The 17,775-nt window shown below is 45.0% G+C and overlaps 1 protein-coding gene across 3 annotated transcripts in view; it reads left to right on the forward strand.

The window, feature by feature from the left end:
* The first annotated feature begins 8,201 nt into the window (after positions 1-8,201).
* Ranbp9 (RAN binding protein 9) overlaps positions 8,202-17,775 on the forward strand; it is an 82,248-nt gene continuing 72,674 nt past the window's right edge. The window contains exon 1 of one of the 3 annotated variants that reach the window (XM_063276666.1): positions 8,202-9,154. In XM_063276666.1, the coding sequence (XP_063132736.1) occupies positions 8,641-9,154 (514 nt within the window). In that variant the 5' untranslated portion in view covers positions 8,202-8,640. The remainder of the gene's footprint in view (positions 9,155-17,775) is intronic. The other 2 variants (XM_039096249.2, NM_001427414.1) reach the window with 2 other exon arrangements.

A 17,775-nucleotide genomic window follows, 5' to 3' on the forward strand; every position in this document is an offset into this window, starting at 1 on the left:
ACTTTATTTAGCTCTTGTTTACAGAAAGCTCTTGGGATAAAGGTGTGTGCCAGGGTTCAGACACACAAGAATAGGTTTTTCCAATTCACAGTCTTGGGTTGCACGATATGATCAAATAACCGGCAACACGTAAGATCCAGCTATAAGGCATTTTCTTAATTAGAAATTGATTGGGGAAGGCCCAGCCCATTGTGGGTGGTGCCATCCCTGGGCTGTTGGTTCTGGGTTCTATAAGAGAGCAAGCTGAGCAAGCCTTAGGGAGCAAGCCAGTCAGCAGCACCCCTCCAGGGCTTCTGGGTCAGTTTCTGCCTCCAGGAGCCTGCCCTTCTTGAATTCCTGTCCTGACTTCCTTTGGGGATGGTGAGTGATATGGAAGCAGAAGGCAAATAAACCCTTTCCTCCCCAAATTGCTTTTTAGCCATGGTGTTTTATTGTAGCAATGAAACCCTAACTAAGACAGAGGGTGTTCCAAACAAAATCATAGAATACAATATCCTCAAACCAAAACCAAAACCAAAAATCTACAAACCCCCCCAAATTTAACCAGGGCAGTATGAGCACATATGTACTCACACTGAACGGCTGTATTCACACTAACTTTTGAAGCAATTCAGAATGTCCTGACTTCATTTTGCAAGCACGAAGCATCTCACGAGTACAGAGGATGCTACCCTGCATGGAAGCATGCCCCTGGTTATTGAGTTAACTAGCCAGCCATTCAACACTCAATACCAACGTGCCTCTGTAGCAGGCTGCACCCATTACACTGACTGTGATGGTGTGTATATGCTCGGCCCAGAATGGCACTATTAGAAAGTGTGGCCCTGTTGGATGAGGTATGTCACAGTGGGTGTGGGCTTTAAGACCCTCATCCTAGCTGCCTGGAAGTGAGTCTTCCACTAGCAAACTTCAGATGAAGATGTAGAACTCTCAGCTCCTGCTGCACCATGCCTGTCTAGATGCTGTCATGCTCCTGCCTTGATGATACTGGACTGAACCTCTGAACCTGTAAGCCAGCCCCAAATAAATGTTGTCCTTTCTAAGAGTTGTCTTGGTCATGGTATCTGCTCACAGCAGTAAAACCCTAACTGACACTGACCAAATTTTATGGGGTAGCACAGGACTCAGTGTGACCGGGGTTTCTCACGAATATCAAAGCCCTGTGTGGAGCAAATTTACCCTTCACACATATTACCTATGGTTAGTTTCCATGTGGACAATGTCCAAGCGTGTATTTGAGGGACTACTGGTAACTAGTAACACTACAGCAAGTAGGGCTAGCCTTGATATAACTGGTGTCCATTTCTAAGTTAAATACCTGTAGCCGAAGAAGAAAAATGACTGATGTATCTGAAAGACCTTCATCATTTTAAAGGTACAGATGTTTTAACATCTTTGAAATACTAAGGTTTAGAACATCTTCCACATTGCCGTTCAGATTTCTCCTTGTGACTCTTCGAAGATGCTTAAAGAAAACAAACAAAAATATTAAAACCTTACCAAGCATATAGAACCCATAATGAAAGAAATGATTTCTGAAATGGTTTCACTAAATCACTTCAAATTGTGGTACTTCAAGCACAAGCTAATGTTGTGCCTTCTTTGAAAGCAACCTGACTTCAAATAAAAAAAAAAATCCTTCAGCTATCTCTAGCTGTAAACAACATACAAAGAAACTTGGAAAAATTAATTCACGTTACTCAAAATAATAGGTTAGGTTGGAGAATCCCCTTTCCTGTGATATCAGCCTGACACTCATGCATTGTGGGTTGTTTGAGCTAGGTTAATAAGTAGCCAAAACTGGCGTTGAACTGGATGCCCGCTTGTCTCAGCCTCCCAAGTACTAAGATGATAGACAGCTGCCACTGCCTGGCTTCCCTGACGCTGCTGCCTTTGTTAGAGCACTTTCCACACTGTGAGGGGCTGATCATGTAAATAACATTCTTTCCCACAAATCACACGCTTCTTAATGACAAGAATGGTAAGTTTAAGAAAAAAAAATGGTGTTTGGGCCATTGGTGGCATGTAAACCCCTGCACTCGAGAGGCTAAGGCAGAAGGTCCTGGTAAGTTAAAGGCGGTTTAGTTCCAGGATCTGAGCTACAGAGGGAGATCCTGCTGAAAACCGCAAAGCAAAATCAAAGCAAAACAATGCATTATCCCACTAGGGTCTAGAATTGTTTGTCAGTGGTAGAGCGTGTACCAAGCCTTGGGTTCAATTTCCGGTGGACTCCGATCTGTGTGCTGCCTAGCTGTGTATTTCATCCAGTTGGCTCTGGATAGTTAATGAAAGGCATGCAGGCTGGTTTTTGGGCCAACCCACAGTGGGTAAGCAAGTTATAGCCCCATGATATCTGGCACTTTGGAGAGCTATTTATCATTGCCCTAAAGGACCATCATTTTCTCCTCTATTTTCCTACACTGTCTATTTTTGGCTCCTATGTCCCTTTTCCTGTGTCATCCTTCCTAACTCTGCCTTTGGCTGCCCGCATAAGGGAGCACAGGCTTAACTATAGCACCTCCAAGGATGGCAGGCACCTTTCCCTGGGGCTCAGACTTTCTGGGTCAGCCTTCCTTGTCTACCATTTCATCGTGAACTTGACCTTTGATCCAGAAGCAGTGAGGAAGGAGACGAGTTCTTGTTTTCTGTTTTCTGTTGCTGCTCCATTTTGAATGCATCCTGCATGTCAGTTAGCAGCAATAAAAAATATAGACATCTGTGTGGAAAAGTGGGTGTGACCTTTTCTTTGGAAAGAAAAAAAGATTAAGAGGGAAATCAGGAGGTTGAGACTGTATGAACTTGTCAAGTCATTAATGAAGATTATTTCATCCAAAATTGTAATTTTTTTCTCCAAACTCTTCAAGAGCATATGAATGAAATATGCAGCTTCCTCTAAAATAACTGGTTTTCCACATGGATTTTGTTTCAGAAAAACAGTGGCTTGTAACCATTAAAAAATAAATAAAAACAACCCATGAATCTGAAATAGCACATTTGTACTGCCCATATGATTGTAGGACTTTTTTTGCCCTGAACCCTGGACCTGGGGAACACTGTCCTTGGGTGTGTGACAATCACCAGCAGTGCCACCTTTGTGTTTTGTCCAAGATGTCTTGGCAATTCATACACAGAACCATCCTTCTTCAGAACTTGGTCTATCTGCCCCTGGACTAGAAGCATGGGTTCCTACAGAAAGAGCATCAGCTGACTCTCAGTCCATCTCTCTTACCATCTGGGGCACTGACTGGCATCAGCTTCACTTGTAATCCCCTTCTCTCCCTTACTCCCATACCCAGCACAGCATTCTATATGTGTAATAAACACCAACCAAAAACTAAGCCTGGCTTGGACCTCTTCTTGCTGTAGTTTCCTACCCTGAGATAACTATTGGCATTCATTTTGATTTGTTACAAGCTAGCTGTAGAAATATACAAGGACTATTTAGGTGTGTTGTGAGGTCATCCAGGATAGAGGTGCAGTATATATTGTGGGTAACTAACTGATCTTCTTGACGTCTGACATCCCTAGTGACCTTGTCTTGCATAATGGACTAGAGCGATTATCACCAACTACATCCTGTAGTGCCCAGTTTGTTGTACATTTTGGTTAAAAAAAAGACAAAAAGGTTCTATTGACATACAATGATATCCGTTTGCTTATATGATGTCAGTGACTAATTTCACCCACAGGACCTAACATATCAAGTACATAGCTTATTGCACAAGGCTTGTCAATCTCTGATTTAGAATCCGTATTTGATAAAGTGCAGTCTCCTGGAGTTAAAGGAACTTGTCACAAATGTCAGATTCTATTGTAAATGGCCACATATGTCTAAGTCACTCTGCTTGAATGTGACGAGCTGGCTTAGTGGTTTACTTTTATAGACATCACGGCAAAAGTGACATGGCGTCACCTCCATGGCTAGGCTATAAAACACCATGAGCTTTGTCTTGGTGCTCTCATCTTCTTGATTTGCACACTTTGGTGAAACCAGCTGCCATTTTGAAGATGCCCACTCTGAGGGCACTTCTGGCCAGTAGCTAGCAATGCCCTAGGGTTCTTACAGCTCCCAGGAGAACTGAATCCTGCCAACAACCACATATGCAAACTTAGGAGCAGATCCTTCCCCAATCAAATCTTAAAATGAATCACAGTCAAAGTTGGCACAGTTTGAATGGCTGAGATAGAGTCTGAAGCAAAGGATACAGGGAAAGTGTGGTGGGTTGATTGAGAATAGCTTCGATATGTTCATTTGTTTAAATGCTTTAGTGGAACTGTCTGAGAAGGATTAGGAGGTGTGGTTTTGTTAGAGGTGGTGTATCTCTGGGGTTAGACTTTGAAGTTTCAAAAGCTCACACCAGGCCCAGTCTTTCTGTCTCTCTTTGTGTCTCTGTCTCTCTCTGTCTCTCTGACGGGAACTTTCAGATCAAGTTGTGAGCTCTCAGCTATTTTTCCAGCACAACGCCTAACTGTCTGCTGTCATGCTTCCTGTAAAACTGTGAGCCAGCCTCCAATTAAGTGCCTTTCTATAAGGTGCCTTAGTCATGGTGTTTCTTCACAGCAATATAATAGTAACTAAGACAGAAGAAACTTGGTCCACAGATGTGTTTAATAATAAATTTTAAGTCACTAGGTTTGGGAGTATTTGTTATGCAGCAACTGATAATTAATACAAACCCTAGCCCATATATAAATCTTAACACACATTTTGTGACAATTTTCAGAACATAGAAGGAGATTATCATGGATATACATGAAGCTGGCCAGTGTCTGGACCTCTTTCTCTATATTGAAGCCCCTCCATGCCAAGGGCCCCTTCCTGCACGGAGCCGTATTGGATTTGGGCCTAGCCGCTTTTTGAACTGCATGGCTCAAAGTGGCTAGGTGACTTTGGGCTGTTTGGCCACAGAGACTCACCCCTAAGATGACTGCATTAAGTCTTAAGATTGTTGAATGAAAGCCTTTCCCATGAATTTACGGCACAGGAAGATAACATTCAAGGGATGCCTCAGCTCCCTTAGCAGATACCTGTTACCTCCTGAATCAACACCCAGTGTCTCCACCGCCTGACCTCATCGTCTACTGCCTGACCTCTTTGCCTCCAGCTATCACTACCTATATCCACACCTCCCCCTCCTCTGTGTTTCACAAAGGACACTCCCCCTACCTGAAAGCCTTAAAAGCTGTAACATTCACCCCAATAAACGAGACCTTGACAACAGAATCTTGCTTGGTCTCCTTCTTCTCTCGCCCCCCATTTAGGCCCAAGGGTAGTGCCCCTTCGGGACCCTGAATAACTGGGTCCCCTCTGGCGGGGACACCTTCCCACTAGGATATGCTCTTGACTACTCCATGTCAGGCCATAGTCAGAAAAATGAGATTTCAGATACTCAGGGAATATTATTTGGAAGATGAATTCTGAGGACTCTAGGCACTGCAGGGCTATCCTGAGCCGAAAGCACCAATCAGTTGGCCTCTCTGTAGCACTCGGTTTAATCTGTCAGTCTCTGCCTATCGATCGTCACTGGCATAGGCATAGCATGCATGCTTTCCAACTTTGACATATGGATGAGTGGTGTGGAGATCAGAAATCAGAGGACAGAGGGGCTGGCGTAAAGGTGACATTCGGGGGCGACTTCTGTGCCATTCAGGGCCCGGGCCTACGTTTTTAACCTTTGTTTTTCTGGTTGTTCAGATTTCAGTCCATTCTGAGAACCATCCAATAATGTCCATTAGGGTCTCTGTCTGCTGAGGACAGCCAGATTTGGCTCTTACTATTCGTCGCTGAGAAAGTAGATGTGGACGAATAGAAATATTGTAGTAATATGATAAATACGGAAAACTCTAGACCCAGGAGGAGTGAACAAGTCCATGGCTAATGGATTTTTACACATTGTCTATGTACAATTATGATATTTTGTAATAATTTATTTTTAATTATACATTTTAATTGTCTATCATTGAAACATTTTTATGACCTCCTTTCATGTCTTTAGGTAATGATTTGGACAGTGCTATAATTATTGGAGAGCCTCTTTTCATTTAGGACATCATAGTCATTTTTCCGTGTCAGTAAAAACCACATTTTTAAAAGGCCATAAAATCTTTGTTTCAGTTTGTGCCCAGGCCAGCAGCCTCTAGGAAGTGTGTCTGAAACAGGGCCTGAGACCCACTGACTAGCTTGAAAGGGGTGGGGAATGGTGCCTTTATCTAATTGCTTGGCTCTCTTTTGGCAATTCCACTGCCAGAAAGGGAGGCTTTTAGAAAAAAATAAATTGCACATATACGCAGTACGTGCTTCTGTAACCATAGTCCCATTTAAGAAGCACGTGGATAATTTCGTCAACTAGTCTCTTCATGTTGGGCATTTAATTTACTTCCATACGTTCGCTGACCATTAATATTTCCACACTTCCCTTTTGTTGCTTGGCTTTTACTTTTCATCGTCCGCTTATTTAGCAAGGGTGTGTGGGCATCTCTGTGTGTGCTCCCAAATATAGAGAGGCCAGAGTCAGCTTCAGGTGTTTTTCTTCAGAACAGGAAACAGGACCTCTTACTGTCCTGGAATGAACCTGGTAGGCTCAATTTGTTTGTTATCGAGCCCCGGAGACCCTCTTGTCTCTGCCTCTCCACTGGGATTACAAGTATGGGCCAGCCCACTGCCCTTTTTATGTAGGTTTGGGACTTGAACTCAGGTTTTCATGTTGTGCAGCAAACCCTTTACCAACTGAGCCATCTCCCGAATTTGACTTTTAGTTTTTGAATAGAGAAGTCAAAAGGTATGGTTATCTTATCCACCAAAATGATATCCCCAAATGTCCTCTGCCTCCGCTGATGTGGGAAAGTGCCGTTTTAACAATGTCCTCTCACAGTTCATTAATCTTTTGACTCTGACTGGAGGACAACCAGTGTCTCCATGAAAAAGCTTTTGACAAGGATGCAGACGATTCTACTCCCTTAACAATGCCTAGGATATGTAAAAATTTCTAAGTGTCCTGACAGAAAAATAGTATGTTTCATGAATAAAATCTTATTGACTCTGTTAGGGATGTTTGATGAGGCTTGGAGCCCGTGTAGCCCATCTTGCCTACCAACATGTAGAAGAACATGGCTTCCAGGGAACTCCCTTTATTTGACTATAAATGGAAGTTTTAGTGTGTTTTAAATTCAATGGCATCATGTAAACATGCTGTGATTTGTAGAAAAAATTTAGAGCAGAGGTTAAAATTATGGCACCTTTTTATTATTATTAATGAACAAAGGAGTATCTAGTGTGGGTAATTTAAGGTGGAAACTAGGCAGAATGCTACTTCTGGCCAGGTGCTATGTCCATGGGAGTCTTTCATTAAATCACCATTGACCGATTTGCTTCAAAAACAAAGTAACTAGTTCTCTGTTCAACCAACCATTCCATGCTTATATGGTCCAATAATAGCCAGTGTATCACCTCGGAAGCAAACAAGGTGTCAGAACCTGAAGCCTGACTTTCGCCGGGCTAAGGAAAGGGTAAACTAAACAAAGGGAAGTGTCGAAAACAGAATAGTAATGCTATGTGGGGTCAGAGAGCAACACTTGGCAAATTGTGCCACATGAGTTGACCAAGCACTCTACTGAGAATTGCAAAGTAGGAAGTCCCATTTGTTTAAAACTCTGCTGACCTCAGTAAGTACTTCCATGTTTTAAAAAAAAATGGGCATAATTCTCTGCTACCTAACAAAGAGGCCTATGGTGAGAATTAATGAGCTTATAAAATGTTTTGACGTCCCCAGAAGCCCTTCCTAAATGCACACACAGTTCGCGTCCCTGCCCTTTGACGATATGCCAGTCTTGATTGGTATTCCTAACGTGGCTGTTCCCCCGTTAAGTTCACTCGGACTCCTCATAAATTAATTAATTAACGAGAGGGTCACTATTTAAAGCGGGAGACTTCGCCTTCAGAAATGGTTTCCAAGGGCCCTTTATTGACCCGCTAGCGTTAGAGGCGTTAGGAACCCCGGGCTCAGCTCCCGGAGGCGCAGCAGGGCTCGATTGCTCTCGCCTGGGCGCGACGCGGGCTCCCGGCGGCTGAGGGGACGGCGGGACAAGACGCGCCAGGCCGCCGGTCGGCGCAGCTAGGATCCCGCAGCCACCGGAGGCCCGCGCCCGCGCCGTAGAGCCCCAGGCCGCCGACAAGCCCGTCCGCGCGCGCACCCGGCCCGCCCCTCGCGCCGCGGCCCGCCTCCTCGCCTGGCGCCGCCCGCGCGCAGCGTCTCGCGCCGCCCGCTCGCCCGCCGGGAAACAGCCGCGAGAGCAGCGGCCGCCCCGGCCGCTCGCACCCCTTGCAGCCTCTCCGCTTCATCGCGTCGCCTAGGGCCGCGCGCCCTCCCGCCCGCCTGCCCGCGCCCCTCGCCGTCCCACCGCATCGCTCCGGGTCGCGTGCCCGCCAGCGCCTGGCCAACGCTCCCTCGCGCCCTCCCGTCTGCCCGCCCGCGGCCGGTCTCCTCAACCGCCGCGCTCCGCCGGGCCGCGCGGCCCGCCGCCTGCTTCCGGGGCGGGCGGACTCTGGGCGCCTGGTGCCGGCGGCCGCAGCGACAGCGCCCCCGGGAAGCGCAGGAGGAAGCAGGGACGATTGGAGGTGCCGCAGGCTGAGTCGCGGCCGGGATGTCCGGGCAGCCGCCGCCGCCGCCGCCGCAACAGCAGCCGCCGCCGCCGCCCGCCGCCGGGGCCCCGGGCTCCGGAGTCGCCCTGCCCGCGCCCGCGGCCGCTAGCGCCGGTTCCTCCCCGGCCGGCTCGCCTGGTGGAGGCTTGGGGGCCGCAGCGGCCGCCCTGCTGCTCCACCCGCCGCCGCCGCCGCCGCCTCCCCCGGCCACCGCCGCGCCGCCGCCCCCCGCCTCGGCGGCCGCCCCCGCCACCGCGCCTCCCGGCCTGGCCGTGGGCCCGGGCTCGGTCGCAGGCGTCCCGGTCCCGGGCCTGGCGGCGGGCAGCAGCGCCGCTGCCCCTTTCCCGCACGGCGACTCGGCCCTCAACGAGCAAGAGAAGGAGCTGCAGCGGCGGCTAAAGCGCCTCTATCCGGCCGTGGATGAGCAGGAGACGCCGCTGCCCCGGTCCTGGAGCCCGAAGGACAAGTTCAGCTACATCGGCCTCTCGCAGAACAACCTGCGGGTGCACTACAAAGGTACGGGGCGCGGGGTCCCGCGGAGAGATCCGACGGTGCGGGGCGAGGCTCTGGGCGAGGGAACGTGAGAGTGAGGTCCCAGGTGGGAAGGAGCTGGACGCTTTGAGGGAATCCGGGATGACCAGACACATCGCACCTTCTGATTTCCTCGAGATAAATCTATGGGCTGGAGTTGGGTTACATTGTTCTCCAGGTGGAGGGTCAGGCCATCTCCTCTTACGCAGCAGGGGTGAGAGGCACGATTCCGAGGTACAGTTTCTAATTAAGGGAGAGCAGAGATACACAGGAGGGGGAGGGAGGCGTGATCGGTGGAGGATTTGTCCCAAATTAGGCCAGAGATTGTCTAGGGGGACAAAAGGACAAGGGGCCCAAGTTGGCCATCATTGCACCTTACTGAAAGCAACTGGGAGGTTGGGAGGGGAACCTCAGGATTCCGTTTTCTTCGGGGAGCAGAAACCCTCCCCCCCTCCGCATTGGAAATGCCCTGTGTTTCCGGGTTGGTGTTACATGAAGTTTTGTTGAAAACAAGGGTTTTAAAACATACCAATTAGCATTTTGAAGAAAACTAGCTTATATTTTGCACCTGCAGTTAACAAAGTTAACCACCTTAGGCCTCTGCTTTCTCCCATCCCCACTTTTTCCTAGGTTAAAACAAAGCTTTAAGGAAACTGTATAGAAGGTTATAAATGGCAGTAAGGGGGTTTTGAATTGTCGCTCAGATTAATGGCGTGTGTCAAGTTTAGTTGTGTGGAGAGGGTAAAGAAAAATGCAGTGGTATCAGTTTGAACACATTCTGTGTTTTAGGCCCTAAATCTAAAGCAGGCGAGCTTTTACACCTAGCAGGCTCTTTTTGATTGGCTCTAAAGGAAGGGTCTTCGGATCCTAATGACATGTCTGTCGAGGATATAAACAGCCTTGCCGTAAGATTCTGAAAGAATTCAGAACAGGGTTTGCGAAGAATCTTGACAAATCGGCTACTATTTAATTGGAAACGCATATGGCAACAGATATCTGCTGAATGATTTGGCTGAAAAGAATCTACACAAAGATGGGCCTTGTGGAACATTACTTTTTCTTCTTGCCATAGATCCAAAGAAGCACTTACTCTTTTGAACGCTATGTTCCTTGATGTGAGTGGCCGAAAATTTCAAAATACTGATTTTTTTTTTCTTTCAGTTAGGTCATTTTGTTGATTTCATTGTGGATTATTACTTAATTTTGTTTTTAAATTTGTGTGAACAGTGAGTGCTATGTTATGAAGTTTTCTCTTCTGTTTTGGCTGCCAGAATGCTTTTGTTAGATTTGACAAAACTTTATCATTTTAACTTTGTGGTTTATAGTAAATAAAAAGCTTGTAGGACAGAGACTGCTTGTGGGGAGATTAGTGAACAAAGACTCCTAGCTTTCCTGAGTGCTAGCAGTCTCTGGTGATGTTAGGTATGTTACAGGGGAGGGCCTCAGCCTCTTCTGAGTGATGGGGGAGTTGAACTGGATACCCGGTAAGGGATTTTCGCTTATTTAGTTAATACACCTTGATGAGTTGTGTTTACTTCTTTTATGTAAAAGTAATCATCTGGGCCAGAGACAGATGCATGCCTGTGAGTGTTTGCCTCGGATGTTACGATACTGTTGTCGCAGTTATTCTCTGTTGGCCTTTTTATTACTCTGTTGTGTAACGTTGAGATTCACTTTCTGGAAACATCGCTGTTTCATAAACATGAGCTCTGGAAGGACAGATTGGTGGTTGTCATCCCTTTCCCCATCTTTCTTTCCTCTTTGTCTCCCTTCCCCATGTTACAAAGACAGTGTCTCTTTTGCAAACCTTCATCTAGCTTTGTCATTTTAAAGTCTGTTTTCTGTTGCTGCTGGTTTTACTGTGTGTCTTTTGAGAGGACACCAGATACACTGGGCAACTTTGACTCTGTAGCAAAAAGGAAGTGCTTTGGTAGTGATAATAAAACTTAAAAGTCACAGATAAGGGTAGATGTTTTATGTAATGTATCCTTGTACTGCGTTGGTTTAAGTTGAAAAGTTACCATTCTGTTTGCATCTTTTGTATTAAAGATTTTTGTTCATACTTGTTTCACAAGAATTATGATCCTTTATTTCTTTTCCTCTGAACACATTCTGTGTTTAAACTGTTTTTCTAAATTGGAAGCAGCTTCTTTAGCGATTTGAAGGTACCATGTTAACATTGATAGATACCTAGATAAAATGGATTGAGTTGCAGAAGAGTCACCGTGTGTGTAGAACAGTGTGTGTTAAGTTCTTTTAACATTGTGTGTGTGTGTGTGTGTGTGTATGTGTGTGTGTTCCTGTCTGTGTGACATGGTACAGGCGTGGGGCTCAGAGGACAACTGTGGGAGTGGGTTTTCTCTTAATTCCATGTGGGTCCTAGGGATCCAATTCAGGTCATCAGGCTTGTTGGCAGATGTCCTTACTACCTTGCTGGCCTTAAGTTAAATTTTTGATGCTTTTTTTTTTTTTTTAACAAACTGTTACTGAAACACTTGGGATAGCTCTCTTATTTTAAAAATTGTCTATTGATTGGTTTTTAAAGTGACAGGTTTAGACTTAATAATAATTTTATTTTTGAATATTAAAGAATGAATTTAATGAATACGGCATTGGGTTTGGTGAGCCTAAATGTCAATAACTGATTTTATGCCCCCCTTCCCCTACCCCCAACCCCCTTCATTCACTCACTATTAGGATGCTTTACAGAGACAAACAGATCTGACACAAGTAGATGTGTTAAGTAGGAAGGTATGTCTAACCTGAAGATTAGATTTTTCAAGTCCCAACTTAGCTAGGTTTGAAAATTACTTTTGTGGGGCTTAAGAGACAGCTCATCTGCTCAGAGTACTTGCTTACAGAGGACTTGGGGTTAATTCCTAGCACCCACATGGTAGCTCACAACCCTCTGTAACTACAGTTCCAAGGAATCTGATGCCCTCTTGGCATCTCCTTTGGGCACTAGGAACACATACATGCATATAGGGAAAACACTTCTACACAAAAAATAAATACATTAAAAAAATAAATCTAATTTTGGCTGTCTCTAAATTTTGTGGTCATTGCTTCATTCTTACTACATCTTTCCATCGTGTGAGTTACTCTCACATTTCTGAAAGACATTTGAAATGAGAGGTGTTTCCCACTAGGGGAAAAGGTAACTGCAATTCAGTAATGCTTCAGAAAAGTTGGGACTTTGACACTTCTGCCTTAGAATGCTTAGGACAAATGCCAGAGAACTGAAGCTTGGGAGCCCAAGGAAGTGACGAATGGTGAACTGCCTTTTTAATTGAAGCATCCTTAACAAGATCTTAATAAGTAGATAGTGTGTTTAGTGGGAGTGGGGTCGGGGGAGGTATGTGTATGCCTGAGTGCAGTGCCCTGGTGTCCAGAAGAGGGCATTGGATCCCGTGCAGTTGGTGTTACTAGCAGTTGTGACCCACTTGGTATGGGTGCTAAGAACCAAATTCAGCTCCCTTCAATTCCCAGCAGTTACTAGTAAATAATTACTGAAAAGTTCTGTAGTTTTTTTCCTTATTACATTTTTTATTTATGTGTGTGCATGCAGGCTTATGTGTGGTTGTGTGTTATAAACATGTATATGTGGAGATAAGGGAGCAACTTCAAAAGTTGGTTTTCTTTCACCTTGTTGGGCCTAGGGGATTGAAGTCATTAGCAGCGCTCCTATCCAGAGTGAGCCATTTCACTGACCTGAAGTCTGAACAAGTTATTTTAACAAACATTTGCTTACAAGGAGGAAGGTCTGGTAAGGATGCAAAGGTGCTGAGAAGATGACTCAGTGGGTCAAGTGTTCACTATCCAGGCATGAGGGTAGGAGCTCACTCAGATCACCATCACCCACAGTGTGTGTCAGTGTGTGTCCGAAACTCCTGGGGGTGTGGGGGTGTGACTGGGGACGGGGGAGGCTGGCCAGATGAACACAGGTGCATCATGAGGAGTTGTCAGCCAGAGAGCAGCCAGTTCCAGGCTCAGTGAGATCATAAAATAAGACTAAAAAGTGATTGAGGAAGACACCTCATTTCCTACATGCACACACGTGTACTTACACTCAGATATCACTTTATAGATATAAAAGGGCAATTTTAAGAGTTAAAAAATTTTATTTGTTAAAAATCAAAGAATTTATACTGGGCATGGTGGTAAATACCTGTAATCTCAGGTTATGTGGGAGGTAGAGGTGGGAGTTGTAGGCCAGCCTAGCCTTCAGAGTAAGATGTTGTCTTAGAACAAGAAAATGAAAGAAATTAAATGTTTTCCCTTGGATTTTGACATTGGCTTTGATTATATTTAATAATTATACTAAAAAAAAAACCCAAAGTGGCAATAGTGATAACTGAACAGGTGCTGTGGGTAGAAAGTTCTGGTAAGTTTGTGTGCCTTGTTTACTCAACCGTTCTCTCACTTAATCTTTCTTAACATGTTTCTGGTACTGGTTTTTGGCCTTAAAGATGATTAAAATACTGTCTTTGACCTCATAGAAAATCAAGGAACATAAAATGGAGTAGTTAGAACAATGTTAGAGGGTACAGAGGAAGTTGGAGGCTAACCCTGGAAAGGGTTACTTAAAGTGCTTCTCCCTTTCCTAACCTTTAATACAGTACTCATGTTATTGTGACTCCAACCAGAAGTTTATTTTAATTGCTACTTCATAATTGTAATTTTGCTACTCTTACAATAGTAATATAAATATCCATTTTCTGATGGTCTTAGGTGACCTCTGTGAAAGGGTAATTTGGCCCCCAAAGGTTGAGAGCCTATAGTTTCTTGGAGAAGTTAAGCTTAAAAGATAAATAAGGTGTAGGGTTGGGAGAAGGAAAATTAAGAATATGGGGGAGGCAGTCATTATTCTAAGTGTTTGGAGCTGTAAGCATGAAGGGATCTTATTGAATAAACGTTTATTAAGCGTAGACCTTATTCTGTCGGAGCTGGAGAAGTGTCAGAAGATTTCAAGTAGGAAGTACCTGGCTCATTTTTATTTTTGTCAGACCACACAACTGATTGAAAGATAGATTCCAGTTTATCAGACCAAAAGAAAAAGAAAAGAGCCAATTCCTTTTAGAAAAAAGTTGCTTTAAAGGTTGTAACTTGGACAGTGGAAGGGGTAGAGAAAAGCAGACATATCTGTGAGATTTTAAAGGTGATGCTGAGATCTGAGGAATAATGAGAGAAACCAAGGAGCGTTAGGTTCCTAGCTCTATGAGTTCTTAAAACTAAGCCTTGAATCAAATAGATTTTGGAAGATGTTAGCACTGTTTCAGTATCCCCGAGGATAAGTAAAAATGGGAACCTTTTGTTTCTGGGACAGGCTCTCACAGTGTAGTCTTGGCTGGCCTGGAATTTGCTATGTAGACCAGGCTGGGCTTGAACTCAGAGATCCACCTGCTTCTCAGCCTTCTGAATGTTGGAATCAAAGGTGTGTGCCCCCATGCCAACCCTCAGAAATGTGAATTGGCATCTTCATTCTTTATAGAAACCAGGAGATGCCTAAGGTGGGGCAAGAAAGCCTTACAGAAGGAGCAGAGTAAGTGTTTGGGATCAAGGTTCTTTAAGTGATCTCAGCAGTGGAAATTCACAAGGCTGTGCCTATTCTGTAGCTGACAGTCGGCTACAGTTGCAGATTTTGAGTCTTTCTCCTATGACTAGTTTATCTTCTCTGAAGTCCTGGGGGGAAGTACGGTGTCTCCTCAGTTTATTGACTAGAGCTTTTTCTGGGTGTTGCTGTGTGAGTTGGTGATCTTCAGATGGGGTGCTAGTTACTTTTCTCATCACTGTGACAAAAATAACTGACAGAAACAACATGGGGGAGGATTGGTTTATTTCTGTTCACTCTTTTAAGAGGGTACACAGTCCCCTGTATCGGGGAAGGCATAGTGGGATTCATGGTGGCATCTGGAGCATGAGGCTGTTGCTTATGTCACTGTGGATCAGGAAGCAGTTAGGCTGGAAGGAGAGCTTGGCGGTGACCTCTGACTCACCCCCAGCCACACCACTGGTTCCAGCTCAGTGTTCCCACAGCCTTCCCAGATAGATCTAACAGCTAGGACAATTTCAGACATAAGTACCTGTGAGGGAGAGGTCACAAAACCATAACACCTGTGTTGATTTAGTTTGGTGTGAGGGTGGCTACGAAATGCAAAGTACTGTGGAAGCAACATAGGCTCAGCCCGTTTTCCTTAGGGAAAGGTATGTATGTCACCTGAGGCCTGCGAAGAGGGGTCTCTGTTAGCACAGCTTTAGGACTCCCCTCGAGGTGGTAGTTGAACTGAGAGAGTTTGAGTGTGGAGGAGGAAAAGCTGTGGCGGAGGCAGCACACTTCCTGCATCATTAAGAGGCGCACGGGGCCCAAGAAGACATGGTTTTGAGGACCATGAGTGGGAAGGAGTAGTGCCAAGGGAGCTGAGGAAGTGGGAAGGGAGGGAGAGGCTGCTCATGCAGTGTGTGTAGCTGGATAGGCCAGGAAAGTTTGCCACTGGGTTTGGAAGGAGGCCATCGTAGCCTTAGGGAGAGGACTTTGTACTCCACAATGGAGGTAAAACCCAAGTGTCAGGGATTAAAAGCATAAGTGAAAGAAGGGGTTCAAGTGGAGAGGATATGGAAAAATGTTCTCTATTTTTAATGATGGATAGTTGGTTACATTTCAACTGAGGGCTAGATTCTGATATCATCAGGGTAGGTGCAAAGCCCACATAATCAAGACTTCTCTTAAAATCTTTAAGCACTGTGATAACAGGTATGTCATTTCTAAGTCAATCTTAATTTAGTTTGTGGGTAAAACTGAAGTGATGTTAACGTTGGTATGAGACCATGATTTTAGTTCACTACCAACCTTAATACAACTGACAATGGTAATGGTTTATAACACAGAGGCACAGAACTTTGTGAGAAAAATGTGTTCATTGTGAGAACGTCATAAAAGTTGAGGTGAAATTAAAGCAACATGGAAGATATTTCTCTTGAGGGCTGATGGGGTAAATGTGTTTTTGGAGTACAGGTCTTGGAGATGAGAGTTCCTTCTCTGACTTTCTTAGAGTAGTGGAAGACATAGAGACTGCTGTGGACACAGGTCACTTTGGAGTAGCACAGTGGAGAACTGACTATGACCACATCTAATGGCCTCCATTTTTCTTTACAGAATAGGCTCACTGAACTTAAAAGCTTAAGTTCAATGAAGATGATGTGGGTGAGCCTTTTAGAATAATTGAAACAGGTTGACCGAAGATGTCTGAACATGTTATAGGTAGCCCTGGGAAAGGGGCAGGTGATGTTCTGAGTTCAGTGTGATCGTTTGCCACATCGTTAGACTCTTCAGTAGAGGCTGACTGCCGGGAAGATGGCTATGATCCTGAGGGAAGGCCCTGGTCCTGGCTTTGCTTGTAGGGGTGGTGGAAGGATAGGCTTATGAAGGGCATTTGAGGCCTTGTAAGAGATTCTCACATAAGCTTGTTCTCGAAGAGGGGAAAAATCCTAAGAAAAGATTCAGAGAGTTAGATAAAGTTTAAAAGTGAAGTCTTGTGTAAGAAGACAACAGGCATTTCTGCTCCAGTGCCACAGATGCATTGTTGAGAAAACCCCGTTTTCCACACAGCTGTGTGTTAAGAATAACAGGACTCTGGGGTAGTTATACCCTGGGGCTGGGGTAGTTCCTTGGGAGTGTGGAACTTTGTATCACTGCAGCAGAGCAGGCAGCTATCACAGTCCCAATGACCTACAGGCCTACTTCAGTCCCACTGGCATCTATGCCAGTACTGCATGTGGCTGACTGCAGCCTTAGATCCTGCTTCAAGGTGTAAGTGATTGACCTGTTTAATTGAAATGAAAAACCTTTATTTTTAAAAAAATGGAACTACATCTGTATTGGAGTGGCTAAACTGTAACGATATAACCTGACAGTGTGCTCATTGCTGGTGAGGATACAGAACAACAGGAACTCAAATTATTGTTAATGGGAATACAGAATGATACAGCCACTTTTGAAATGGTTTGGCAGTTTCTGACAAAGCCAAATATATTTTTACCTTTCTCCCCAGCAGCTGTATCCCCAAGTATGCCCTTACTTACACCTCACAGAAACTTGCATCTGAACTAGTTGTCCCTCCAAATTGGGCATTGGAGGCAAGACTATAACTGAGCTATACCTCTGCCCTGCTCATCAGTGTCTGCAGCAGATTTACTGGTGGTCTTTAAAACCTGGTAGCAACCAGGATACCTTTCGGTAATTGGTGATGGGATCAAGACATAAGTTTGATTTCATAGGGTATTGTCAGTGACTAATGAAATGAGCCATCAGGTCACGCAGACATGTGGATTTGAGCTACATAATTAATTCTAAGTGAAGGCAACCTGTCTAAAAGGACCAAGGAGAAAGGGCAGAACTGTAGAGACAATAAAGGAGAGTGGACATTCAAGGAATGAGATGAACTAGATTAAGAGTGGAGGGTGTTTTTAGGACAGTGAAAATACCTTGTTTGGTGCTGTAGTTGTGGATACACGGTACTGTGTCTTAGGCAAACCATAGAATACCAAGACTCCTGATGAACACATATCATTTAGGAGACAGGCAAAAAGGCCAGGGTAGAATGCAGAAT

Source organism: Rattus norvegicus, chromosome 17, assembly GCF_036323735.1.
Source record: "Rattus norvegicus strain BN/NHsdMcwi chromosome 17, GRCr8, whole genome shotgun sequence".
In the NCBI taxonomy this organism is placed as follows: Eukaryota; Metazoa; Chordata; class Mammalia; order Rodentia; family Muridae; genus Rattus; species Rattus norvegicus.